A 27,856-nucleotide genomic window follows, 5' to 3' on the forward strand; every position below is an offset into this window, starting at 1 on the left:
TCTAAAAGTCAGCTACTGGAACAAATCTCAGAACACATCCCAAATCAACATCAAACAAGTTCAAGATTGGTACTATCATTATAATAAGAATCAATGGAAAGGAAATGGAACTAGCAGAATTGGATAAGTACCAGATCAACATAATAGGTTTGACTGAAACAAAGACAAAAACAGGTATATTTCTAAATGACAAACACAAAATGTTATATTCAGGCAATGGCAATCACGGAAAAGAGAGAGTAGCTATAGTTTTCAACACTAAATATGAGGATAATCTTCTTGAATAGCAGACAATATCAAGTAGAGCGATGTGGGTGAATATCAGAATGGGGAACTGGACAATGAGACTTATTGTGCTTATGTTCCCATAGAAGATTCTAACAAGAAATAAATGGAGCAATTTTTTGAGGCAATAGACAAGGCAGCTGGCTCAATGAATAAGGAAAAGTTGGTCCTTGTTGGAGATCTACACAGCAGAGCAAAAAATTATTACCAGACATATAGAAATGTTTTAGGAAAATTTGGAAAAAAGCACAAAGCTAATAATGATAGTAAACACCTGCTGTATTTCAGTTCAGGACATGCATTAGTTATTCCTAACATGTTCCAAGATAAAAATGTGCACAAATTCACATGGAGAGACAATGTAAGAAATAAAGGTCTCATTGACTATATTATAATTGATAGCAATGTTTTCTCACTGGTTCAGGACAGAAGAGTATACAGAGGATTTGAAATAGGAAGTGATCACTACTTAGTTTTGAGCAATATAAAATTGAATTTCGTATTGAAAAGAAGAATTTGTAAGAAAGTTTTAAAACAAATCAAGGTTGAGCAGCTTTCAGGAGTGAACTGTAGACTCAAATGCACAAACATATTGAAGAAAAAATTAAAGAATTTGAAAACAAGAATCAAACCTTGGAGATTCAGTGGCAAATCCTGAAGAAAATATTGATTCAGCCAGAGAGGCATGTGAGGTTGTCTGTAAAGATAGATAAATCAAAACTCATGGTAGACTCGGGAAGTTAAAGAGAGGCAGGGAAGGCAAAAAAAAAAAAAAAAAAAAAAAAAAAGCATATTGAAAGTCCCCGGCAAGTAGATACAGAGAAAAATGTAAGAAAACAAAGCACTGTATAAAACAATTTCTTATATATATATATATATATATATTTTTTTATTATTATTATTATTATTATTATTATTGTTTGATATTTCTTATCAATCATGAGAAAACTTTGATAAGAAAATAGAAATTAAATATCAGGAAGGTAGCAAAATATTCTAGAGGCTATTGAAAAAGCTCAGAAATGGAGGACTTATAAAAGGAATCAGAGATGATAAAGGTGACATGAAAACTGAAGATAACAATAGTCTAAATGTCTGGGGTAATTACTTTGAAAGATTGCTGAATAAAACAAGCAGAGCCAGCATGATAACAGAAAACTCCCAACAGGAATGCAGACAGGAATACATATCCATACTTGAAGTCAAAATGTGGAAACACAGCTGCAGTAGATGAAATTCAGCCAGAAATGCTCAAATATGGAGGTATAAAAGTTTTACAGTGGCTGCATTGCATAACTAAGAAGGCCTGGTCAGGAAGTCGAATTCCAGAGGATTGGAGCAGAGCTCTCATAGTACCCATATATAAAAAGAGAAATAAAACTGAATGTGAGAATTACAGAGGTATTTCTGAGTGTTCCTGGTAAGATTTATGCAAGTATACTTGAGAAATGGTTCAGAAGGATTGTGGAAGAGAGGCTTGGTGAAGAACAAGCTGGATTCAGGCCAAATAGAGGCTGTCAGGATCAGATTTTCACTTTACGACAAATGGTTGAGAAATCTTGGGAATATACCAAGGATTTGTATTTAAGTTTTGTAGATCTGGAAAAGACATATGACAAGGTGCCAAGAGGAAAGCTCTTCAGAACACTACAGGCATATGGTGTAAATGGGGCACTATAGCAAGGAATACATAGTCTCTATGTAAGCTATAAGTCAGCAATTAGAATTGAAGGAGGTATAGGAAGATGGTTTGAAGTAAAATCTGGTGTACAACAAGGGTGCACATTATTTTCACTGTTATTCTTTATCTATATGGATCACATTTTGATATAAATCTTATATCAAAATTGGTGATGTTAATCTTAGCTTTTTACTTTATACAGATAATGTTATACTTCTGAATAAATCCAGTAAGTCTGCAAGATTAGAACAAGTAAAACATTTCAGCTATTTAGGCACAATATTAAGTGAAGATGGTAAATTAAATATGGAAACAGACAACCGAATTAGTAAAGCTGGTATGGTAGGAAGTTATCTGAATAAATTTATAACATTAAATTAGCTGTACACAAGACAGTGTTCACACCAATTTTAACTTATGGATTGAGCTTGGTTAGAAATAAAACCCTTGATTGGACTAGAGACCTCTGATATTAGAGTTCTGAGAAAGATTAGTAGAGTGAACAGATAGCATCAATGGCAGTATCATATCAAGAATGAGGATATTAGGAAAGAACTTACCATTGTTAGCATTCAGGAATGTATTAGTAGAGCTAATCTTAGGTGGTATGGTCACTTAAACAGAATGAGAAGAAAGATTAGCTAAACAAATGCTCTTTGCCAGGTTGGCAGGAAAAAACCAAGATGTAGTTGAATTGATATAGTAAAAAACACTTTGAAAGATAGAAATATAAGATCTGAGAATATTGGAGTCTTGACAGATAATAGATTAATTTGGAGAAAAATTATTGATTGGAAGTTAGTAATAATAATTATGATAGTACTACATGGAAAATATAAATTTTCCATGTAGTACTATCATAATTATCCTTACCCCTCCCTGAGGGTACATATCAAGAATTTGATGATGCTAAAAGTTAGGCAAGTGTGGGGAGAGTGGGCTTCCCATTGCAGTTTCTTCAACTTGACTGTAGAACTTATTCTGACAAATAAAATATCCAGAGTGCATAACCAAGTCTAATAATTTCACTCTCTCCTGTGGAAACGCTTCTGCAAGTAGAGGTAGTGTGTTCTCAAGAGGAATGTTTGCGAAGATGTTCTGTATCAAAGCCAACCATTATATAAGTAGGTTGTAGGGAAACATTTTTCATTTATCTAGAAAATCTGAAGAATTTATGAATAAAATTTGGCCTGATGTATAGTAATTCATAAAACTTAAGCTCCTACATGCTACAATATGACTTCTAACTAGTTAGGTATATTACACATAACATGGGTATCTGTGCATTATCACCTATGTTAAACGTAACTGATACGTATTGATACACATAGGTATCCATATGTATTACACATGGTTAAGAAAATGGAAAACAAGGCATATTTTGAAGGGAACCAAATTTATTTAATTTTTCTTTAACATCAATTTAACTATTTCTTTCTTTCTTTTTCTTTCTCTCTCACATACACAGAGTATATATGTTAGTATATAATATTACTTACTTCACAATTAACACCTACAACATGATAAGGTCCAGCTCCAGCTCCTATGAGAAATGCATCTGGCAATTCTGCTTTCTGAGATATTGCACATAAATCATAAATCTGAAATATCAAATATGAAGAAGAGTAATCTTTCTTTCCTCACATAAGAAGAAAAAATGTAATCCTAACTCTAATGAGTGAATAATAATCAAGCATCCCCAAAACTCTTTATGAAAATAATATCACTGAATATTGCAAAAGCCCACAAAAATAAATTTTGTTTTACATCCTTAACAATCTTACTGACCATTATGGATCAAATATGCATCCTCATACACTTCGTATCCATCATATATTTCAATGTAATATCTATGGTATTACAATTTTAATATGCACTTCGCATCTATGATAAATTGGACGTATATATACATCCTGGCCGGTAGTGTGGTTAATAACAAACAAACAGTGATGACCTTATCTATTGCCTGATTATTATTTAGTATAGTTAGACAAACTGTTACTATTGTAATTGATGCAACAAACGTGAAGATTAATGCACCACAATTTTTCATTTATAATTATTGTCTTTTAGTACTCTTGAATGTTTTTCTAATCAAGTTAGTTTTATGACATTAATAATACAGGAAACAAAGTAAATTACCTTATCTTTCTGAGGAAGTGGTATTAAGTGAGGAACACCACCCACATCGATTAATCGAGGATTTCCACACAGTCCTGAAAGAAATTTAAGATAACAATCTATTGAAGGATTGCAGAAACAATCAATGAAAAAAAAAAAAAAAAAAGATATTTCTCTTCAGAAACTGTTGTAAAACATAATTAACTTGATACAGTGAAATTAAACATTAGGTGCTCTGCAAAAAAATTCTCAATGAATTTAACTGGGTCACAAATGAACAGATGAAGCAAGTACAATATATATGTATATACACACACACACACCTCTCAATTGGTATGGCTAGTCTGTTTCCATAAAAAGGAGTTCTGCCAAATTCTGTTAGTATTCCCACTATCAAAGGATAACTTCCTAGTTGGAGGAAATGCCAACAAGACCAAGTAGGTAGTAGCTGGTCTTTAGAGCCTGGTGAAACACCCACCCTGTTTATTAGAGGCCTGAAGTGGCCGATGCCATATTCAGAGTAGGAGTTCCAGTTTCTAGTTTTCCCTCTCTTTTTTTTCATGAAGTGCAAGCAATACCTTCAAGGGTATGCCAAACGTACTTAGATATCCTAACCCTCCTCTATTCAAGAGCAGTACAGCAGCAAAATATTGCTGCAGGACAGATAGTACATGGGACCATAACTGATGGTAACACATCAGAACGCTTCCTAATCATCTGATGCATAATCTTGCTCCCACATACTCTGCCAGAACGTGCCTATAGGATGGGGAAATGAGTAGTAGGTAGGAGCACTTTCAAGACCACAATATGGCAAGAAGACTGGTTGCTATTTAGAGCATCATGTCCAACAGTATCTCCTCTCTCATTTCATGTCCCTGATCTCTATTCAGCTATTCACAAAACTCATGAAAAGTGCAAATGATCATAGTGTTACTAATTAAAAAACCTCTCAAAAACTAATTCCAACAAAAATCCTAACAAAAAATATTTTAAAGAAACATTCACAGATAATGCTAACAACATAAATGATATACATCTAAGACCTGACTATTTTTAATTGAACCCTAAATTAACAGATACAACAGCAACGGTCCACCTTGAATGTCCAACTTACACTGATTCCTTCTGCCACCTTGTTTGTTTGTGAAGGGAATAAAAAAAAAAAACATCAAATAGAGAAGTCTCCATTTTTGATCCCCACTTAAGGTTTTCTTGCCTCGTTCAGTAATGTTCATCTACTGTATTTACCACTCTCCAAATTTTTAGAATCATTTCGACCTCTCTGACTTCATATCCCCAAAGCTCGATTTTACCTGCAATCTAATTATCCAAATGCTGAAATCATTTTCACGTCTTAACTGAACTTCCCTTTCCCAATTCTACTGACCAAGCTGAAACAAATGTGGAAGTATCTGCTATAAGCAGTGATTTAGTACAAAATAGGAAGACCTATTCTAATTAGACAAGAGGAGCACAAGAACCAAATCAGATATCTACATTGCAGAAAATCAGGTGTGCCATTAATACTGATCACAGAATAAACTGACAAAGAACCTAACTATGACAACAGACCATGTTTTGGCATGATGAAGTTTAAAGAAGCTTATGAGACCACTGTGAGCACTCCCAACATGATGACCTCAAGATTTCATGAATTTGGTCTGCTACTGTCACATCTCATCCTCCACCACCATTACTCTATATATAGTTGATTGTAAATTTACATATATATCACTATTCATCCAGGTGGTGACATTGCAGGAATGGAAGCACCAACAGCTTATACTGGAATTGTGATGAATGAAGTAGAGGTAAATAGTCTATTATAGAACCTCAATGTCAATACATCTGTGGGATTGGATGGTATACCAGCTTGTGTCGTACGTGAAGTGGCTAAAGAATTGTCAGTGCCCTTGACCATTTTGTTTAATTTGAGCCTCAGGTCTGGGTCAGTCCCAAGGGGGTGGAAAGATGGGAAAATAGTTCCACTGCATAAAGGTGGTTCCGAGGCTGCTGTTGAAAATTACCGGCCAATCAGCATAACAGGAATCGTTATCAAGGTCTTGGAGAAAATAGTCAACAGGAAAATACAAGACTGGATAGGTGAAAATGGGATACTGTATCGGGGACAGCATGGTTTTGTGAAGGGTAGGTCATGCCTCAGTAACTTGCTCACGTATTATAACACAGTGACGGCTGAACTGGATAAGGGTAATGGGTTTACAGTGATTCTACTGGACCTTGCTAAGGCCTTTGACAGGATACCACATGGAATTCTAATCGGTAAATTGCAGCATATGGGGATGGATATAGGGTTGGCGAGATAGATAGGAGGGTGGTTGACGGAGAGATATCAGAGTGTGATTTATTCAGGAGTAGAGTCCACAAGACAGCCTGTGACTAATGTTGTGCCACAAGGATCTGTTCTTGGACCACTTCTGTTTAATTTGTTCATTAATGATATAGGAAAGGATCTGAGAGGAACAGTTCATTTGTTTGCAGATGATGCAAAGTTGGGTAGGGCAATAGTGAATGCAGATGATGTCAAAATTTTGCAAGATGATTTGGATCGATGGGAGGTCAGGGCTAAGGAGAATGGATGTCAATTTAATGTGGCAAAATGTAAGGTTATACATTTTGGGATGAAAAGATTAGCAGCAGTTTACTACAGTGGTGGAACTGTACTCCAGGAAATTGATGAGGCATGAGATTTAGGAGTGTTGGTGGATAAGGAGTTGAAGTTTAGGGGGCACATTGCAAAAGTGGCCAAATCAGCTCAACAAATCACTTGGTTGCTGAAGAATATGTTCACAAGCAGAGACAAGCAGGTTATTGTTCCTTTGTATCGAGCCTTGATAAGACCCTATCTCGACTACTGTGCCCAGATTTGTTCACCTACGTTTCTTCTTGATGGGGAGGAGGTTGAGAGGATCCAGAGGTGAGTGACCAAGATGATAGCAGGTCTGTGGAATGAACCTTATGAGAACAGGTTGAGGATTTGTGGGTTGCAAAAATTGGTTGAGAGGCGGAGGAGGAGTTGATATGATTGAGACATTTAAATTATTGAAGGGTTTCTATAAAATTAATTCAGAAGATATTTTTGAGAACAGGGCTGGTTGTGGGAGGACTAGGGGACATCCATGGAAACTGGGGAAAAGTGTGGTTAGTAAGGGTGTTAGAGCTGGGTTCTTTATTTTTAGAGTGGTGAATGAGTGGAACGGGCTGCCAGAGTCTGTGGTGGATGCTGTGACAGTGAATGAGTTTAAGGCGAGGTATGATAGATACTGTATGAATGTCGAATAGTTGTAATGAATATGATTTGGGGCCTCCCTCGATGAGTCTAAGGACTCCCTGGAGTTGCCTGTAATAATAATAATAACCCTGCTAATATAATATGCCGCTGGAACTCTAATTATGCCAAAATGCATAACTTTACACTTACTAACATTAAACTGACAGCCATTTTCGTTTTCCCAGATTTCCAGTCTATTCAAATCATTTTGTAATTGCTGAATATCAGTAACATCCCTGATTGCCTTGCCTATCTTCACATCATCAGCAAACAATTGCAAATCTGATGATAGACCCTGCTTGATGTCAATGTATAGATTGAACAATAATGGCCCAAGAACTGAACCCTGAGGTACACCACTGGTTACCTTAAATCTGGCAGATTCACACCCACTGTGTACCACTTTTTGATATCTGTCTGGCAACCATCCCCTGGTCCGAGTCAATGGATTATATTCCAATTCCATATTCTCCAGTTTACGCAACAGCATATAGTGTGGTATCCTATCAAATGCCTTAAAAAATCCAACATTATCATAGTGTATCCATTCCCTTTATCCAACTCTGCCATAACATTGTTATAAAATATGAGCAAATTGCTAAAACATGACCTTCCTTTAGTAAACCAATGCTGTTCCCTGCAGAGTATAGAATACTTGTCTACCCGTTTCTGTATGCACATTCTTACCATCTTCTCTAAAATCTTCACTAACACACCAGAGATACTAACAGGTTGGTAGTTAGACACATCAGTTTTTGCACCACCCTTGTGCAATGGAACTATCATACATTCCTTCCATTCCTGCGGTATCATTCCTGAGCTGAGACTCAAGTTATACAAATGTGTGAAAGGCCTAGCCAATTCAGCTAAAACATGTTGTAAGCTTGTATGTCTGCAAAAATATCAGAAAAGAACTCGACAAACGAAAATGGCTGTCAGTTTAATGTTAGTAAGTGTAAAGTTATGCATTTTGGCGTAATTAGAGTTCCAGCAGCATATTATATTAGCAGGGTTATTATTATTATTACAGGCAACTCCAGGGAGTCCTTAGACTCATCGAGGGAGGCCCCAAATCATATTCATTACAACTATTCGACATTCATACAGTATCTATCATACCTCGCCTTAAACTAATTCACTGTCACAGCATCCACCACAGACTCTGGCAGCCCGTTAACATTCAAGAATATGTAAAAGAAATAATCCAAGATAGTAGAAGGATAATCCATGCAAAAAAAAAATATAATAATAAAATAAATAATGCTAGAAAAAATACTCAGAGAAAGTCTAAGATATAAATGGACTGATATATATATATATATATATATATATATATATATAAGAATTTATTTTTAAAAATAAATTTATTTTTGTTTAAATTTATTTTTAAAAAAATCATACAAAATACTGACCCTCTGCAGCTAACATAAATGGTTCATTCTGGAGATCTGGGCAGTCCATAACAGATACTTCAGTTTCTTCAAAACATTTCTGCAAACCTTCTTTAAGGACTAAAAAAAAAAGTTTCAAGACATTTTTCTTTATAAATATAACTGTATTGTTTATAATAATAAATATAAGTTAAATATAACTATATTGTTTATAAATTTATAAACAATATACAGTTTATATATGTAATGTGTTATAATATAACACATTATCTTGCACTTTTACGATGCAAGACGGAAGTTTCCTAATATTATGTTGTCAAAAGTAATGGCGTGAGTTACACAAATCAAACTTTTGGTGAGTATGTAGTTGTTCAATGATGTAAGACCAGTGCCATAACTAATTTTTCATGGGCCCTGTGCAAGATTTTATTTTTGCCCCACCTCCTTTTTTGGGGAATAGAAAAAAATGATAGAAATAGATTGGTTTATTTTAACTTTAAACAAAAATGCTACAGAATCGGCCCCATGACAGCAAAATTTGAAATTTGGAAATGAAAATATAATAATGATTATTTTTTTGATGCCCCAATTCAGGCCTCCTTCATTCTGGGCCCTGTGCACCCATTGAACCTACCTGGTTACGGCACTGTATAAAATGTAGTTTATAAAAAAAATTTAATTATTATTGCTAAAACAAATAGTAAATGCCACTGTTAAGGTTTGTGTGTGTGTGTGTGCACGCGTGCGCACACACACTCATTTTTGACTTATTGTTTCAAATGGCTTTAAGAACATTTTGAAAGTGTTGGGATATTAGTATTTATAATACTTAAGACCTCAGTTATATCAACAATTGCCAGAAAGCACATTCTAATACAGCTAAATAAAAACTATATCCTAAAAATATAATGCTATCTCATTACATCCAAACTAGCATTTGGGTAAAAGGAAAATTAATTTCGAGAGATAACTATATTAGGCAATGTAAACAAGGGCATACGAGAATCAAGAGTCTTAGATCCAATAATTTCATCGAAAAATGCGTTGTTAATGAAGCTCACCATCTCCTGGTTGGTGAGCGCAGTGGCGCACCCAGAGGGGGGGGGGGGGCAAGGGGCCCGGGCGCACCCCAAAGAAAAGGAAAAAACACTAGAAAAATTTCTAGAAATCTTTTCCTAATTAAAATTCATTTTTTTATTTATGTTGTGTGCTACTTATGAATTAGCGATCACTGCAGATGCTCAGTTATAGGTCACATGCGATGTGTAGTGTGTATTCGCAAAACGTCTACTCAACTCGGCCCCCCCAAAGGTTAAATCCTGAGCGCTCGGCCCCCTCCAAGATTAAATCCTGAGTGCGCCACTGGGTGAGCGTGACTATTATGTGATCAACTGAGTGGTGACCAGCCATGTGAAGACTGAAGGGTATAAAGAGCAAGCCGGGAAAGTAACAAGTGGAAATTATCAAAATCAGAAAAGAAATCCTAGGAAGTTTTCCAATAAGTGACAAGTAGAAGGGAAAAGAATTATGGTAAGATAATGTTAAGGGATAAAAATGGTAGACTGACTCGTAACTGCTGTACACAACACAGTTAAGATATTCAATGAGTAATTCATTATTCATTATTCAGTGAAAATCAAGAGAAACAAATGTAGAGGAAACAGGGGAGGATGGCTTACTTGTGAGCTGAAGGTATATGAGGAATTAAGTAAGTGTGATATCAATAAGGCAAAAGGACATGACATATCACCAAGTATCTTAAAGAAAGATTCCAGGGAGTCTGTGTTAGCCTTTGCAAACCTATTTAATAAGTCTTGCAACAGCACAGGTCCCAAGTTTTACTTCACAAAGTTGATAATAAAGCTGCAGCTACAAATTATAGGCTAATCTGTATATCTGGAGTTATGGTAAGTTATTGTAGAGGTTAGTGAGAGCAAGGGTATAAAATCTCAATGTAGCTTAAAAATACCAAAGCGCTTTATATCAATTTTTTTACATAGGTCAAGTCTCATGAGAACTGCAACTGTAAATAACCTCGTTTGTTTCTATGTATATTTCGCTAAATATTAATGTAGTTAACCCTATGGGAAGTGAATGTATTTACTGTTTTAATGTCGAAAACAAAGGCAATGCTTTGCCATCGGAACTTTGTATATAATTATGTGTAAGAGTGCAGGAAAGTTGTTTACTAGTTTTGTGTATGAGAGAAGTGCTTACAAGCTCTGCACTAATACCTTTAAAGTTAGTATCTAAGAGTGCCGCTAGGTTTAGAGAAGTTTCCGCATCCTGAAAGGACAGGAGAAGTATCAAAGAGGTCCGCGAGTTTTAGACAAGTTCCGCTCCCAGCAAAATACGATCAAAAGAATGCACGGAGGAGAACAAAGAGCAGGTTAAACTTAAAGGAAAAGAAAGAGTTATGCCGAATTCTTCGGGGTTTACTACCCTTAGTGCAAGTACCCAAGATCAGAAAATAAAAGGGGACTGAGATGAGCATAAGGGGCTTCCAGTCGTCAAGAGACAGTCATCATAAGTCGGAACCAGGACAGAAGCGAGCTGCAGACTATAAGCGGAGTCCGAACCAGAGCAGAGGCAGCAGAGAATGAGGAGAGGCAAGACCCAAGTTACTAAAGAGGAGAGCCGAGATCCAGGTGCCAAAAGAGCAAAGGCAAGTGCTGATACCGAAAAGAACCAGAGCCAGTTGGTGGCAGTTAGTAACAGAAGTGGTGGCAATTAGAAGCAGAAGTTCCCAAAGTAAGAGCCAGAGGAGAAATTGCCTATGCTGAAACCCTTTGTATGTGCTATTCAAGTACTGCAGATTGCAATCCAAAAGCCCACTAATATCCCTACATAATACCACTGTAGCAAGATACTCCTGAAGGAAGCCTAAAACTCGAGATGAGAGAAAAGCCATAAAGACTTTAGTAAAAGACTCTTGACAATGTGTGTTACAGAGCCTCTGTAAGTTACATACTTTTGTATATTTTCTCTTATAATCTAGGAGATATATCGTATACTGACTGTTAAGAATTAGCTTAAAAGTAATAAGAAGCGTCCATAAGAGAGTTAATTGCCATGTTAGAAAATGATATCAAAATTTGTAAAAATAACTTAACAAAGAGTTAACTAGCCTCTTTGCGAGTAAACTAGAAGTTTAATAAGTTGAATTTATAAGCAGAGAGTTAAAGAGAATTGTTGTTTGAGTTAAAGAGAATATTTATTTATAAATATTCTCTTTAACTCATAGATATACATGAAATATATATGAATTATAATGAAATTTTAATAATAAATATTATAATATATTATAATATTAATATTATTAATAGGGATGTATGATCACTTATGAAAATGAAAAAGATATAAACATAAAAATTGCAAAATATTTCAAAATAACAGGAGTAATTAACTCTATATTTAAACCAAACCTAGTTCAAAAACAAACCAGGCTAAAAGTATACAATACATTAGCCCTACCGGTCTTAATGTATGGAAGCGAAATCTGGACAATAAAACAAAAAGACAAAGATTAACAACAGCAGAAATGAAGTTTATGAGAAAAACTGCAAAGTATACCCTATTTGATCACAAAAGAAACGAAGATATTATGAAAGAATTAAACCAAGAACCAGTAATTGAAAAAATTAAAAAATATAAACATAGATGGATGGAACACGTTCAAAGAATGAAAACAGAAAGATTACTAAAACAAGCCTTAAAGTACAAGCCATTAGGAAAAAGAAAACCAGGACGTCCTCTTAAACGATTCAACGATGACTTCTAAGGCCGGAACAGGCCTTAGAAGTCATCGTTGATGACTTCTAAGGAAGTTGTGGCCTATTAGGCCTAAATCCTTGATACGTATGATGATGATGATGATGATTAATATTATTATAATATATAATATTATAATAAATATTATATTATAGTATATTAAAATTATAATATATGTGAATTAATATGAAATATACATGAATCGTTTGATTCGTGTATATTTCATATTAATGTAAATAAATGTGTTTTATTTATTTGTTAAAAGAGTGCTGCCCGATTCTTTATTTATACAACTGCACTGTTCCTAAATAAAATCAGGCTTGTGAGCGGGAAACAACTAAAGCATTAAGAGCGCAGTTTAGTTACAAACCACGACTGTTTATGTAAACTTTGTTGAAGGGATTTACACTAGTAAGAGAGAGAGATCTATCCGAAGTTTTATTGAGTCTTATGCCAAATATTGATATATTGGATAGTGCAGTCTAACAAATAAATTTTCCAGTGTTTGTTGGCATACAACTAATAAATACGGAAGGTGAATAAACATAATCAGCAGTAGAGTAAGTGAGAAAGATTATGAGAGAGAAAGCGCTCACTGCTAATTAGAATAACGGTATATAAAGTATAGAATAAAAGACCGTATATAAATAGCAACAAACAGCATATTATTACAAGGGTATAGCTAGGGAAAAGAGATTGACCGTAAGTGAGCAAGTGGTGTATGGGGAATTGAGCAAACTTGATGTTGCTAAGTTCTGATGAAACTGAAACTGTATTAATTTATATTTTCTTCAGTACTTAACATGCATCTTACATTTTGGCATATGCTGATATATCAGGAGGATAAAATTAACAATTTGGAAAAGGCTTTTGATCAATTATCACATGATAAGTTGATAGTCAAACTAGAGTGGATGGGATTTGGATATTAGATTAGTGCATTTGATCGGAGACTGGCTATCTGATGGGCATCGGTAAGTTGTGAATGGGGGAGCAATATCCAGGAAGAGGAAAGTCACTAGTAGTGTGCCTCAGGGGTCTGTTTTAGGGCCATTGCTGTTTAACCTGTATATTAATGATATTGGCAAAGATTTGGATGGGAATGGACTATGAAGAGTAAAGAGAAGATGTTGTGGCCTTACAAGAAGACTTGAATAAATTGAGTGAATAGTCATGGAAATGGGGATGCGAGTTCAATATTGCAAAATGTAAGGTTTCAAATTTGGGAAAAACAAAGATGGGATATAGAATTTATGCTTGGTGGGGATATATTATTGTTGGAGGTGGATAAAGATCTGAAATTTAAAGGGACACATTGCCAAAATTGTGAGGACCACACAAAGAATTCTATGAATGATGCAGAGGGTACCAACTTGTAGAAGTAAGGAGATTCTTGTTCCATTGTATAAGTCTTTGATTAGGCCAAACATGGACTTCTGTGCAGAGATTTGGTCACCTGGTTTTCAAAAGGACGAAGAGATATTGAAAAGGGTCCAGATATGACTTACTAAGGTAGTTTCTGATCTCTGGAATGTCGAATATGAGGAAAGGTTGAGATGATGCAATTTACAGAGTGTAGTGGATAGGAGGTGATATGATAGACCTACAAGTTAGTAAGGGGTTGTTATAGGATCATTGTTGGAGAGGTTTTACAGCAAATGGTGGTTGATCAGTCAGAGGAGAACCAGAGGATATTGCTTGAAGCTGTATAAGGAGGGTGTGAGCAGAGGAGTGAGAAACAGATTTTTTGTGTGCAGAGTTATGAATGATTGGAATGCCTTGCCTGAGAGTGTGGTGTTTGCAGAGAATTTGAGTGTGTTTATAAGGCACGGTATGATGAGCTGTGTGTATGACAAAAGGATCTCCTAGATGTGGCTTTGATTCGATGGAGTCTTGGGATAATATGGTAAGGGACGCCAGTTTTTCAAATTTCCTGACATGCTACAAGGTGACAAATGCATTGAACAGGGAAGATGCATATACAGTAGTACACTTCGATTTTGCAAAGGTTTCACATATATTCCACTAGGTGTTGGATTGCATCTACAATACACCAGACATTTACCAGAGTCCTTTAACTGGCACAGATTTGACAAAAGAGGACTTTCCACTTAAATCTGTTTTTCTAAATGTTCTATGTATTCTCAATCAGGTTCCAATATGGATTTCATGGTGGCCAGGAAAGATGTAAGTTGCTGCCATGCTCACTAAATCACTGTTGAACAATTCTTGCATAACGATGCAGACATCGTTATGCAAGAATTGTTCACGGACAGCAGCAATGTTGTCCGTGAAACAACCTGTCACCTGCTTGATAAAAAGTCAACACTGTAGGATGGACTTTTTATTGATTAGCTACAATGTTAAGATATTTCTTAGAGGACATCTGAGCTTCCAGCAATGCCTCGCACCATGACACCACCACCTATAGAACCTTCAGTTGTGCTAACAAGGAAAGCTGGGTTCATTGCTTCATGGAGCTCCTGCCAAACTCTCTGGCTACTGTTGGTACAGAACAAGGTGTACTGTGATTCGTCGAACTGCGTGACTTTTTTCCAGTCTTCCAGTGTCTAGACATGGTGTTCCTGACACCACTGTAGACAAACTCTTTGGTTCTTCACAGAAATCTGCAAGTTTCATATAGGTATGCGACTGCCAATACTGATTCTCTTCTATTCCCTATACACAGCCTTTGTAAAATGCTTCAGTCAACTACTGAAGCAAATGACTGAAGTACAAGCCTTCTCACATGACAGCAATCTCGATCCTAAAAATTGTTTAGGACCACAGTTACTCCTCTTAGAAAAGTTATTTGGGTTATTTTTCCACTGATTAAACACCTGGGATATCTCACATTTTGAGAAACTGGTCAGCTCTGCTGTTTTTAATAGTGGCTCCAGCCAGATGGGCATACACAATAAGCCCTTTATTGAACTGTTTGTTTTTCCCCATTGTGATCAACACTACTGACAATTACTGACTAGAAGCATTTTTAAATAGTTGCCTATAATACATGGTGATGACCAAGTATTTTACATATACACTGTATAAGTGATGTTTACATACATCTACATAAAGTTTTCTAATTCAGTAGCTGGTATGTGTATAAGGTCTTAATCTTCAATTTAGTATAAATGGATTACTGTGCATAGGATTGGTCACCTGGTTTTCATAATGATCAGGAAATATCAGAAAGAGTCCAGAGAAGATACATTAAGGTGGTAACTGGTCTTTGGAATATGGGGCATGAAATCAGATGAGGATATGCAATTTGCAAAGTTTCAACAGGATGGCAACTAAATAATGGAAACTGTTGTTAGTAGTAGTTGATTTAAATTTATTGGGTTACCTTAAACAGAATGAAAATGTTAAGGCTAAAATTTGAATTCTTTAAAGATTTTGTGCTTGCTGTAATATCATCATCATCAGAAATTTCATCACTCATCATGGAAGGTCTGCACGATCTCTCACAAAGTACATAATACTACACCTTAAACTCAATCATTTCTTCTTCAATACACTTTCTAGCAATGTATACCCTACCACTCTTCAAAGCAAAAAATTTGCTCTGCACTGTGGGATCCTTTCTTATTCACACCTACATATAACTTTCAGTTATAACCTCTCATTCTCTTCTCTCTCAATCTCTTCTGCAATTTAGTATAAACTCACTCACAAAGTTATACTTTGTTATGAAAATTAGGTCACTAATTCTGCAAGCAACAAGCAATAGCCCAAATGCAGCCTCCTTAATGCTTCATACATGGAACAATAACTTCACTTGATTTTCCTTTTCTGCAAAACAGGCAAATTACAATACAATGGCATCAGTTGCTTTGCCTGTAATTCCAACATCCCCCACACCTACATAGAACACCATCAAAATTTCTTTCAACAGATCACCACCAAATGCAGAATTCAGTTTGTCTTCCAAATTGTTGACCTTACATTTAATAATGCTGAAAACTGTTTAGAGAATAAATGTTACTGAACTCATCTACCAACAAGATCACTTATTCCAATCCTCCAGTAAAGATGCATCATAAGCTTCACTCCTCATAGCTCCAACTTTGCATCATCTGTAAAACAGATTCACATCTTCTGGATGCTTCTAGCATCCTGCACTGGTACTTCTGATATGCAATGATAAAATTTTAATAGATGTTAATTGTAAACATCTTTCTCTTCTTAAGTTTTGAGTATTTAATTTCGAAAAAAATAAATTTTCCAAAACTTTCCTATTTCTCTTGAGAGTAAGCACTGCATGTTTAGTTCTGCAAGATATCTAGACCACAGGTATTGTTTGTCTAGTATATGGGGATTGATGAAAATCATTGCTAATAAAAATGTCTAAAAGAAATTAGTTGACACTACATGGTATACTGTGGACAGTGGACTATTATTATTATCTTGGGCAACTCCAAGGAGTTGACACTCATCGAGGGAGGCCCTAACATCATGTCAAGAACAACTATTCGACATTCACACATATCTATCATACCTCGCCTTGAACTCATTCACGGTCAGAGCACCCACAACAGACTCTGGCAGCTTATTCCACTCATTCATCACTCTCCAAGTAAAAAACCTAGCTCTAACACCCCTGCTAACCACACTCTTGCCCAGCTTCCATGTATGGCCCCTAGTCCTCCCACCACCAATCCTATTCTCAAAAATATCTTCTGGATTAATCCTATAGAAACCCTTCAGTAATTTGAATGTATCAATCATATCACCCCTTTTCCGACAATCAACCAATTTTTGCAACCCACAAATCTTCAACCTGTTCTCATAAGGTTCATTCCACAGACCTGTGTCATCTTGGTCACTCATCTCTGGATCCTCTCCACCTCTTCCCCATCAAGAAGAAACCCTGGCGCCCATATGTGGACACAGTAGTCTAGATGGGGTCTTATCAATTCTCGATATAGAGGAACAATAACTTGTTTGTCTCTGCTTGTTACAGTATTTTTCAGCAACCAAGTGATTTGATGAGCTGTTTTGGCCACTTTTGCAATGTGCCCCCTAAACTTCAACTCCCTATCCGCCAACACTTCCAAATCCCTGGCCTCATCAATCTCCTAGAGTACAGTTCCACTAATGTAATATACTGCTGCTAATCATTTCACTCCAAAATGCATAACCTTACACTTTGCCACATTAAATTGACATCCATTTTCCCTAGCCCAGTCCCCCAAACTATCCAAATCATCCTGCAAAATTTTGACATCCTGTGCACTCACAATTGCTCTACCCCCACTTTGCATCATCAGCAAACAAGTGAACACTTCCTCTCAGATCCTTTCCTATATCATTGATGAACAAATTGAAAAGTAGTGGTCCAAGAAAAGAACCCTGCGGCACACCACCAGTCACAAGCCGTCTTTTGGACTCCACTCCTGAATAAACCACTCTCTGGAATCTCTCCATCAACCACCCTCCTAATTATCTCACCAACCCAATATCCATCCCCACGTGCTCCAGTTTACTGATTAGAGTAACATCTGGTATCCTGTCAAAGGCCTTGGCAAGGTCCAGTAGAATCACTGTAAACCCATTACCCTTATCCAGTTCAGTCGTCACTGTGTTATAAAACGTGAGCAAGTTACTGAGGCATGATCTACCCTTCACAAAACCATGTTGTCCCCCATACAGTATCCCATTTTCATCTATCCAGTCCTGTATTCTTCTCGACTAATTTCTCCAAGACCTTGACAATGATTCCTGATATGCTAATCGATCGGTAATTTACAACAGCAGTCTTGGAACCTCCTTTATGCAGTGGAAATATTTTCCCCTCTTTCCACCCCCTTGGGAGTAACCCAGACCCAAGACTCAAATAAATGGTCAAGGGTACTGACAATTCTTTAGCCGCTTCACGTAAAACACAAACTGGTATACCATCCAATCCCACAGACGTATTGACATTGAGGTTTTGCAATAGACTACTCACCTCCACTTCATTCACCACAATTCCCATATAATCTATTGGTTCATTCATTCATTCATTCATTTCTGCAATGTCACCACCTGGAAGATATATTCTTGCAAAGTGCTTGCTCAGTAATTCAACTACATCAGCTGATTCGGTTACCTCCCTACCATCAACATTCTTTAAAATCATTCTGCCATATACATTTTTTCTTTTACTTGCAACATATCAAAAAAACTGTTTAGGATTCTCTTTAGTCCATGGCCAATGTTCTTTCATAATCCTTTTTTGCTTTTCTTACCACACTCGTTACCCTTCTGGCCTGTGCTTTATACTGTACATGTGCCTGCAGGTCACCTTTTGCCTTGAATTCCCTCCATAGTTTCTTTTTTTGCAGCTCAAGCTTAATGGTGTTATTCATCCATTTAACCCTTACTTGATTTATTATTCGGACTCTAGGTATACAGTCAGCCATTGCTTCATGCAAACACTTCTTTACTGCCTCCCATGCACTATCAACTTCTAGCCCTTGCAGTTGTACATGTCATGGCACTGAACCAATCAATCTCCTAAGCTTGTCCATATTTACCAGCCTGATAATTCCACATGTACCCCGTCTTAATTGTAAAATCCACACCTTTAGCCACCTCCCAAGTCAAGACCCTATATGATCACTATGTAGTATATGTAGTGAGATCTTCCATCTGAGTCCAAGAACCCCTACTATGAGTTCTTGAACTCAACAAAAGGCATCACATACTACTAATAAATTATCTTTAAATGACTCAGTATTGCAGCACTTATTCTTCTTGGAATTAAAAAAAATTAAATACTATTTAATTTTTTTTGTTATTCACATAGCAATTTAGTCTAAGTAAACCATTAATTAAAAAAAAAAAAAAAAACTAGTTGATGCAATTTTCCCCCTTCTTATTCATTAAAAAAAAAATGCTGAAGTATTCAGAAAATTGAGATTCCAGCTGTTCCTTCTATAACTACTGGGAAAGATGGGGGGGGGGGCGTAGCAACTGTGCTTGGTAAAACAAATGGATCAAAGGTAGTTCTGTTAGTGATGGATTATTTGGTTCCCAGAAAATGCTAGTGCATTCTTCTGGATACACTTACTATTGTTTGATAAGTGTATCCAGAGGGTCATTTTTATTTTCAAAGGGTTATGGTGTGTGTGTGTTGTTGGGGATGGGGGGGTGTCAATCCTCCCACCTTTTTCCAAGAAATTAAACATTAGAAATAATTGTTACTGGTGAGAAAAACTGAAATACATTAATAAAATAAAACGATAAAAAAACAAGTATTTCTCAACCCCCCCTCCACAAAATAGTCGTTATCACTGCCGTAACCCTGAACACCTCCAAATTGACTGTCCCCAAAAGTGAAAATGTTCAGCATAAATTATACCAAATCCTATCATCACGTTCCTTTTTAACATCGTAGTGATTTAAAACATAAAAGAAAATAAATAAATAAAAAATTGGGCGCTAATGATACAGCTTGAAGATGGCAATGAGTGTATCCGCCAAAAATTATTAGCAACTATTCTTCTTCCTCCTCAAGAAAGAATATACTTGAGTGAATACTGTTCAATGGCCATATGCGTAAAAAGGGAATGGGAAGGTACAACGTCTACGTAAAATAGCTACTCCATCGTTGTGGCCGAACATTCTTGCCCTTAGCGCATCAGGACTACGAGCAAACAGAGGTACCTGCCAACCAGTTGGATGGAAATTTCCCCACGAATAATTACTATAGTATGGTAATTTAATAATTATTAACACCGGTAAGTATGCCTACAGCGTATAACTAGATTCGACTACAAACCTGCAGCCACATCTTGCAAAGCGGGCGCGTGTAATTTAACTTTTTTCGTAGCCATTGCAATTACGCAGCTCCTTGTACCGATCACTTAACATCTACGATCAGCACTCAAATCCTAGACACACGTATTTGATAACGATTTCTATTTCCCACCGACAGAGGACGATATTTTAATGAAATAAAGAACTTTATTCTTATGATTACTGTCATCATCACAACCTTCACCGGATGACGACAAACCATCGACCATCAAATAGCTTTCAAAACGACCGCCTAATAATTGGTTAAAAAAAAAAAAAAACTGTAAATTAAATACTTATAATTGGGAGAATAAAAGGCGTTAGCGGATTAATTTTTTAAAAAATATCGTGTTTGCGCTCGTGAATATTAGCTTTTAAAATACTTGGAAACATTATAATTCTTATTTTAACAACCGAAAAATTATAAAATAAAAAAAAATCAGCTAACGCTTTTTTATTCCCGTATATACAGGGAGTAGGCGACGCCGTTTTTAGCCCTATCTAACTTTTCGAGACTGAGTGGACAGTTCAATCCCCACTGGTACCCCAACAGAGATAGCTAGCCCAAGGCTATCACTAATTAAATGGCACCCAGTGAAGAGAGACGGTGCAACAAGTGCCGCCATCTCGTGGTCCCTAACCCTAACACTCGTATCTAATGTCTGAAACAATGTGGGTTCTGCGGTCGATTTTTTTGAGTTTACAGGACGAAAAATCCGAGTTTCCGGGAGAAAAAACCCGCTTATCCGTGATCGACTAACTCGGGAACCGGTCGAAAAAAGACTTAGAAAAATTTCTTCTAGTCGCCGACTAGATTCGAAACCAAGAAGTCTTCCTTCGTGCAGTTAAGCACCGTGGGAGTAGAAACGCCACATCCACTAAGCTATATTTTATTAACCATAAAGCATCTACGTACAATCCAAATAAATATATATACATTTGTACATACAATGCTTATTCTAATTGGCATTTTGATTTACATTTCTTGATCTTAATAATATATATTATGTACAATTTATTTTTCCTTATTTTTAACATCAATAATCTGCTCAGTGTCTGCTTCTTCCTACAGTCCTTTCTACATGAGTTGAGCAGTATTTTTCTTTTAATGTAACATAACTTTACTATCCATGGAATTCTGTATTATGAATTTAAGTTACCAGTCATCACATTTCTATTTCCATAATTCATATTTCCTTTTTATAATGAAATTCCTATAAGAGACACATTTCCTTAAACCTATGTAAGGTTTGTTTTAAAATATACAACAATGGATTTTATATTGTTAACTAATCTGACAATATTCATATATAAATATACATATTGATACATGTATGTACATATACGCACATATACACCTATTACTATTTTACATATAATACGTCTTCTATGCATATGACTGTTTTACTTATAATACATATAATTATTCTTTCGGAGACACTTCTTTATAGCCCTTTGTTATGTTTGACTTGACACTTTTACATTTGGACTGTAAACATTTTGGATTGTACATTATATATTTACAGTATAATGTACATTTTGGATTGTACATTATATATTTACAGTATAATGTACATTTTGGATTGTACATTATACATATAGTTTGGATTATACAGATATAGTCTGGATTATACATTATTAAGTTATCATGAAGTGTTAAGCGCTATTGACATATACCATATTTATACATACACATGTAGTTATTTTACATATCATAAATATTCCTAACATATAATTACTAAAACTTGTTTTTGCATATCATTACATGATTTATTGCTTCATTATTACCATTTTCAGATTGGAAATGTCTATACATATGTAGTATTTGTTTTAACATAGAAGGAGAGGGTTACATTTTGGCAGATATTTGAGTTACCCACCGGATCAGCAAAATGTCATCAAGTTCTTCCGCTATATAAACTGTCATTGACATTTTTTGATACATAAAACTAAACTACAACCTCTATAATTGACAAATATTATGCACAGACCTACAACTAATCATAGCATAAAGCAATTAATGTACAAATGGTTATACAGCTTAATGAAAAAGTTTACAATAGGCTTTTCTTTTGCTTATGTATATTTATTTTATCGTGTATATGTGTGTTTTATGCTTCTTTTTTTAATTTATGGTGGGTCCTTTATTTCTATGATTTGAGTTGCTCTTCGAATTCTGAGATGAGACCTACTTGCTGCCATTGGTGTTTTGTTATTTTGTTTCTGTTTATGGTATCTGTGATACACGCCTTTTAAAAAACAAGTACTATTTTGCCATTTAGCTACAAAAATAATAATGGATATTATGTATTATCCTTTCTTTAAGTAGTTTCGGTGAAGCCTTTTAGAATTTTTTAATAATACTAATTTTACGCGGAGAGCCTGTGTAGCTCAGTAGAAGTGGCGTTTGCACTCTACAGCGCTTGACCGCACGAAGAAAGGGTTTGGTGGTTCAAATCTAGTCGCCGACTAGAGGAAATTTTTCTAAGCCTTTTTTCGACCGGTTCCCGAGTTAGTCGATCTCTGGCACGGGCAAGTGGGTTTTTCCTCCCGGAAACTCGGGTTTTTCGTCCCGTAAACTCAAGAAAATCGACCGTAGAACCCACATTATTTTCAGACATTAAATATATTGTGTTAGGGTTAGGGACCACGAGATGACGGCACATTTGAGCCGTCTCTCTTCATTGTGTACCGCTTAATTAGTGATAGCCTTGGGCCATCTATCTCCGATTGGTACCAGTGGAGATTGAACTGCCCACTCAGTCTCCAAAAAGTTAGATAGGGCTAAATGGCCTCGCCTACTCCCGTATACGGGAATAAAAAGGCGTTAGCTAATTTATTTTTTATTTTTTATTTTTTTTTTAATTTTACGCACCGATTGCGGAATTAGTTATTGAAAAATCAACACAAATATGAAATACTGAGAAGAGAGTATATTATTATCACATGACACCTTCCGGGAGTTCAAAGACTCATCAGGGAGGGCACCATTTCTACAGACAATCACAAATGTCAATGCCCATGGCTGGATTCAAGTCCGCAATCTTTTGGCAGGCTAACAGATACACTAACCACTTGGCCAACCAGACCAGTAAAAACAAAGTTTAATGAGATGAATGAAATTTAGCAAAACTCTTCGTGGTTGAACACGATTGCATTCAACTACGCAATTGAAAGCAGTCGTGTCATCAATCAGAGGTAGCCTTAGCGGAGGTCAAGAACATATGGTTCGAGACTATACGCACCGTCTCGAACTCGCTCTCTGTCTGACTAAACCAAAATTAAATCTTTCATTAAAAGGCGAATGCACGTGATCCATCAAGCGTCGTCTTTTAAATAGTGAATATAAAACAATTTCCGCAGCACAATTGGAAGAACGACGGAACGTTGCATCCTTCGATTGAAAAAGACCTAAGTTTGATTCTCGTCGTGAAGAAGACTCTTTATATGGGTTGTTATCGATTGAAGGCGAGTTAGGCAATCTCATAGAGGTAGCAGGTTTTTCCCTCCCGGAAACTCAGGTTTTTCATCCCGGATACAGACAAATCATTCTTCAGTACACACGCAATTTACAGACAAATTCGCAAAAAGACGAAGGTTCCTTGTATTTGGTAGGTTAAGTGATGGTGGCAGAGACTTGTAGAGTAGATGCCCTCCCTTGATGAGTCTTTGAACTCCTTGGAGGCGCCACGTAATAATAACAATAACGTCCATGCTAAAAGTTGTATATTATGATTATTATGTGTGTGTATGTGTGAATATATATATATATATATATATATATATGGGAATAAATTTTTAACTTGGGTATATTGTATATTAGGATAACCAAGCAATTTTATATGCTTGGTTATTTTAGCTCCTAATCCCAAGTGTGCAAACAATTAAGTTTGCGCCTGAAACAAAGTTCAAGTCTAAAGATGGTACAACACCAGGGCAACTCATTGTAAAGGTGGTTAAAGCTTTGATCACTATTCTTAGTATTTTCCCATAATGTAAAGCACATCTCACTAGAAGATGTATACTGCAATGCATTATGGGTGGGGTCACTACCCAGACCGGTTTCGACCTTTTTTGAGGTCTCCTCAGTGAGTAGCTAGACCCTAAATACCAAGGTTTTAGTAATACAAAGCCTTATCAACTTTACCTATATAAGTTGCAACAAGGTGTATTAAGTTTTAATAAAAATCTCTGGAGGAGATATGAAACCGGTCTGGGTAGTGACCCCACCCATAATGCATTGCAGTATACATCTTCTAGTGAGATGTGCTTTACATTATGGGAAAATACTAAGAATAGTGATCAAAGCTTTAACCACCTTTACAATGAGTTGCCCTGGTGTTGTACCATCTTTAGACTTGAACTTTGTTTCAGGCGCAAACTTAATTGTTTGCACACTTGGGATTAGGAGCTAAAATAACCAAGCATATAAAATTGCTTGGTTATCCTAATATACAATATACCCAAGTTAAAAATTTATTCCCATCAATATCTCCTCCAGAGATTTTTATTAAAACTTAATACACCTTGTTGCAACTTATATAGGTAAAGTTGATAAGGCTTTGTATTACTAAAACCTTGGTATTTAGGGTCTAGCTACTCACTGAGGAGACCTCAAAAAAGGTCGAAACCGGTCTGGGTAGTGACCCCACCCATAATGCATTGCAGTATACATCTTCTAGTGAGATGTGCTTTACATTATGGGAAAATACTAAGAATAGTGATCAAAGCTTTAACCACCTTTACAATGAGTTGCCCTGGTGTTGTACCATCTTTAGACTTGAACTTTGTTTCAGGCGCAAACTTAATTGTTTGCACACTTGGGATTAGGAGCTAAAATAACCAAGCATATAAAATTGCTTGGTTATCCTAATATATATATATATATATATATATATATATATATATATATATATATATATATACACACTATGTTAAAGATACCAAGCAATTATAAGCTAGGTTTTAATCCTTTTTTCTAAGTAAGCAAACAGACAAGTCAAGTTTGCGCCTGCACCTCTATACTAATTGTATATTTCTGTACCAATCCAATGGACTGTTGTCATTTGTCATGAGTTGTTGTTGTTTTTTAGTTAGTTTCATCTGTTTTGCGTGCGTGAAGTGTGAACCTGACGTGTTTAGGATACCAATATAGACAAGTTTTTAATATATAATTTTCTATAAATAATTTATAACTTTTTTGCCCATATTTACAATGGGAAACAGTGTTGACGAATGTCTCTTTTTTTCTTCTAGATCTTTCGCGGATCGTATGACTATGATTACAGTCGAATGAGATTGGAACTTGTGTATAAATAAGTAAACCGAGTTATTTCAGCCTTTCTTTGGTTCAGTCCGGAAAAATAATAATTTCCCAAGCGATTACTTTTTCTGATTTCTGTACGTATTATATGGCTGCATTTAAAAATTTTACCAAAATTCAAATTATCCGTGTCTCACTCTAGTATTTGCCAATGATAATCTAATCTCACCAAGAAGCACCCTGTGCTTCTCACATAAACTGCGCGCGTGAAGCATAGCTATTGTTCATTTGACCTTTATGCTTTCCATATTTAAAATTATATAAAAAAAAAAATCAGCTAACTCCTATGTTGTTCCCGTATAGGGAGTAGGCGAGGCCGTTTACCCTACTAACTTTTGAAGACTGAGTGGGCAGTTCAATCTCCACTGGTAGCCAATCAGAGAGAGAGAGCTGGCTCAAGGCTATCACTGATTCATTGGTACGCAGTGAAGGCGGAGAGCTAGTGCCGCCATCTCGTGGTCTCTAACCTTAACACAATATTTTTAATGTCTGAAAATAATGTGGGTTCTACGGTCGATTTTCTTGAGTTTACGGGACGAAAAACCCGAGTTTCCGGAAGAAAAAACCCGCTAGCCCATGCCAGAGATGAACCACCAAATCCTTTCTTCGTGCGGCCAAGTGCTGTAGAGTGCAAACGCCACTTCTACTGAGCTACACATTACATTAATTGATAAATTAAAGTATTCAAAGTTATCCTACAATTAATTGCATTGAACCAATTACGGAGGTAATTGTTGTCTGGTCAATAAATACCTGAAAACATTGATAACCAGAGCCAAAATTGCAGCAAAATCCCATAATAAGTCATACCACTTATATCGAATTGCCTTTATACAGAAATGCCTTCCTGACAGAGTCATCGGCTCTCTTACTTCGATTAAACAAAAGCTACCTAGAATGTTCATTGAAATGGCTGAGGGATGCCGGTTTGCAGGAGAAAATTACAGTATAGAGAGGTTAGGTTAGGTAATAAACAAATCACGAACAATATGTAAAGTTTTCCTAGATCCACTTTCCCAATACCCCAGCACCGAGAACAAAGAAGATTGGGTTTGGGACCATTCTAAGACCAGTTTTAAACAATGGATTTCGACTTTCAATAAGCCCATTCTACAAAAGGGTTTTCTTCAAAGTGCATCATACACGTTTGCTGACCAAATATAGGTTGTTGCAAAAGGCATACTGTTGGATGGCACGTTTGTAAAGAACCAGAAACACAATAATCAAAATCACAATTTCTGAAAGTGAACGTTAGGAACTCCTCATGCAAATAAATAAAAGTGTACTAAACGGATTCACAATTTATATTGTGAATAATTGTAAAACAAATGGAAGAAGTGTACAAACCCGAATATAATTAAGAAAATAAGAATATGTTACAAATGTAATAAGAAATGTCTTAAATATAAAATAATTCTAAAAAAATTGATCAGACTAAAGCCTAAATGAACTTATATATAAACCACTACAGTTTGTAGGACTACAGAATTGCGAGAAGCAGTTTCACATTACATAATTATAACAAATAGTAAAACCCTGAGGGTAAAAGGAGCTGTATATATTCTAAATATTATTTACTATGTATATATGTCCTATTGGTCTAATTAAACGATCTCAGTGGAAGTGACGTTTGCAACCACTGTGCTAGGCCGTCTAAAGATAGACTTAAGCCCAAGTCCAGTCGCTGTCTGGAGGAACTTTTTCTAAGCCTTTTTTTCACTGTTCTCGAGTTAATCGACCTGTGGCAGGGGAAAGCGCAAGCCAGTTTTTCGTCCCGTAAACTCAAGAAAATCGACCATAGAACCCACACTATTTCAGGCAATAGCATATCCAGTGATGGTTTGGTATCTGAAATAACATCAATAATTCCTCCACTCAGTACTAAGCTTGTTGGAACACATGCAGCTGCTGCTCAACATCCCTTCACAGTACACCTAGAAACAAACATAACAAGTTTCTATTCCTCCTCCTTCATCTCTGCAACTGCTGCAATGTGGAATAGTCTCTCACCTGCTGTTTTTCACAAGAAATATAATTTATAGTCATTTAAATCAAATGTAAACAAGTTTCTCCTCTCCCAACCCACTATCCATAGATGGTACTAATGTATTATAGGTCAAACTCTCTTGTGTATGGGCACAACATAAAAAAAAAGGTATCAGGAGATGGCAGCACTTGTTTTCCCGTCTCTTCATCGGATGCTG

General features: G+C 36.0%; 1 protein-coding gene across 1 annotated transcript in view; it reads right to left on the reverse strand.

Moving 5' to 3' along the window:
* Nucleotides 1–20,523, reverse strand: part of LOC150095764 (beta-keto L-gulonate decarboxylase-like) — a 64,439-nt gene extending 43,916 nt beyond the window's left edge. Inside the window, exons 1-4 of the mRNA XM_090410357.1 lie at nucleotides 20,313–20,523; nucleotides 8,795–8,893; nucleotides 4,109–4,182; nucleotides 3,466–3,567 (exon numbers count right to left, since the gene is read on the reverse strand). Coding sequence (XP_090266483.1) covers nucleotides 3,466–3,567; nucleotides 4,109–4,182; nucleotides 8,795–8,893; nucleotides 20,313–20,367 — 330 coding nt within the window. The 5' untranslated portion in view covers nucleotides 20,368–20,523. The remainder of the gene's footprint in view (nucleotides 1–3,465; nucleotides 3,568–4,108; nucleotides 4,183–8,794; nucleotides 8,894–20,312) is intronic.
* Nucleotides 20,524–27,856: the final 7,333 nt, after the last annotated feature.

The sequence above is a fragment of the Typopeltis vanoorti genome, chromosome 20 (assembly GCF_054136105.1).
Source record: "Typopeltis vanoorti isolate ZY-2024b chromosome 20, IOZ_Tvanoo_1.0, whole genome shotgun sequence".
Classification (NCBI taxonomy): Eukaryota; Metazoa; Arthropoda; class Arachnida; order Uropygi; family Thelyphonidae; genus Typopeltis; species Typopeltis vanoorti.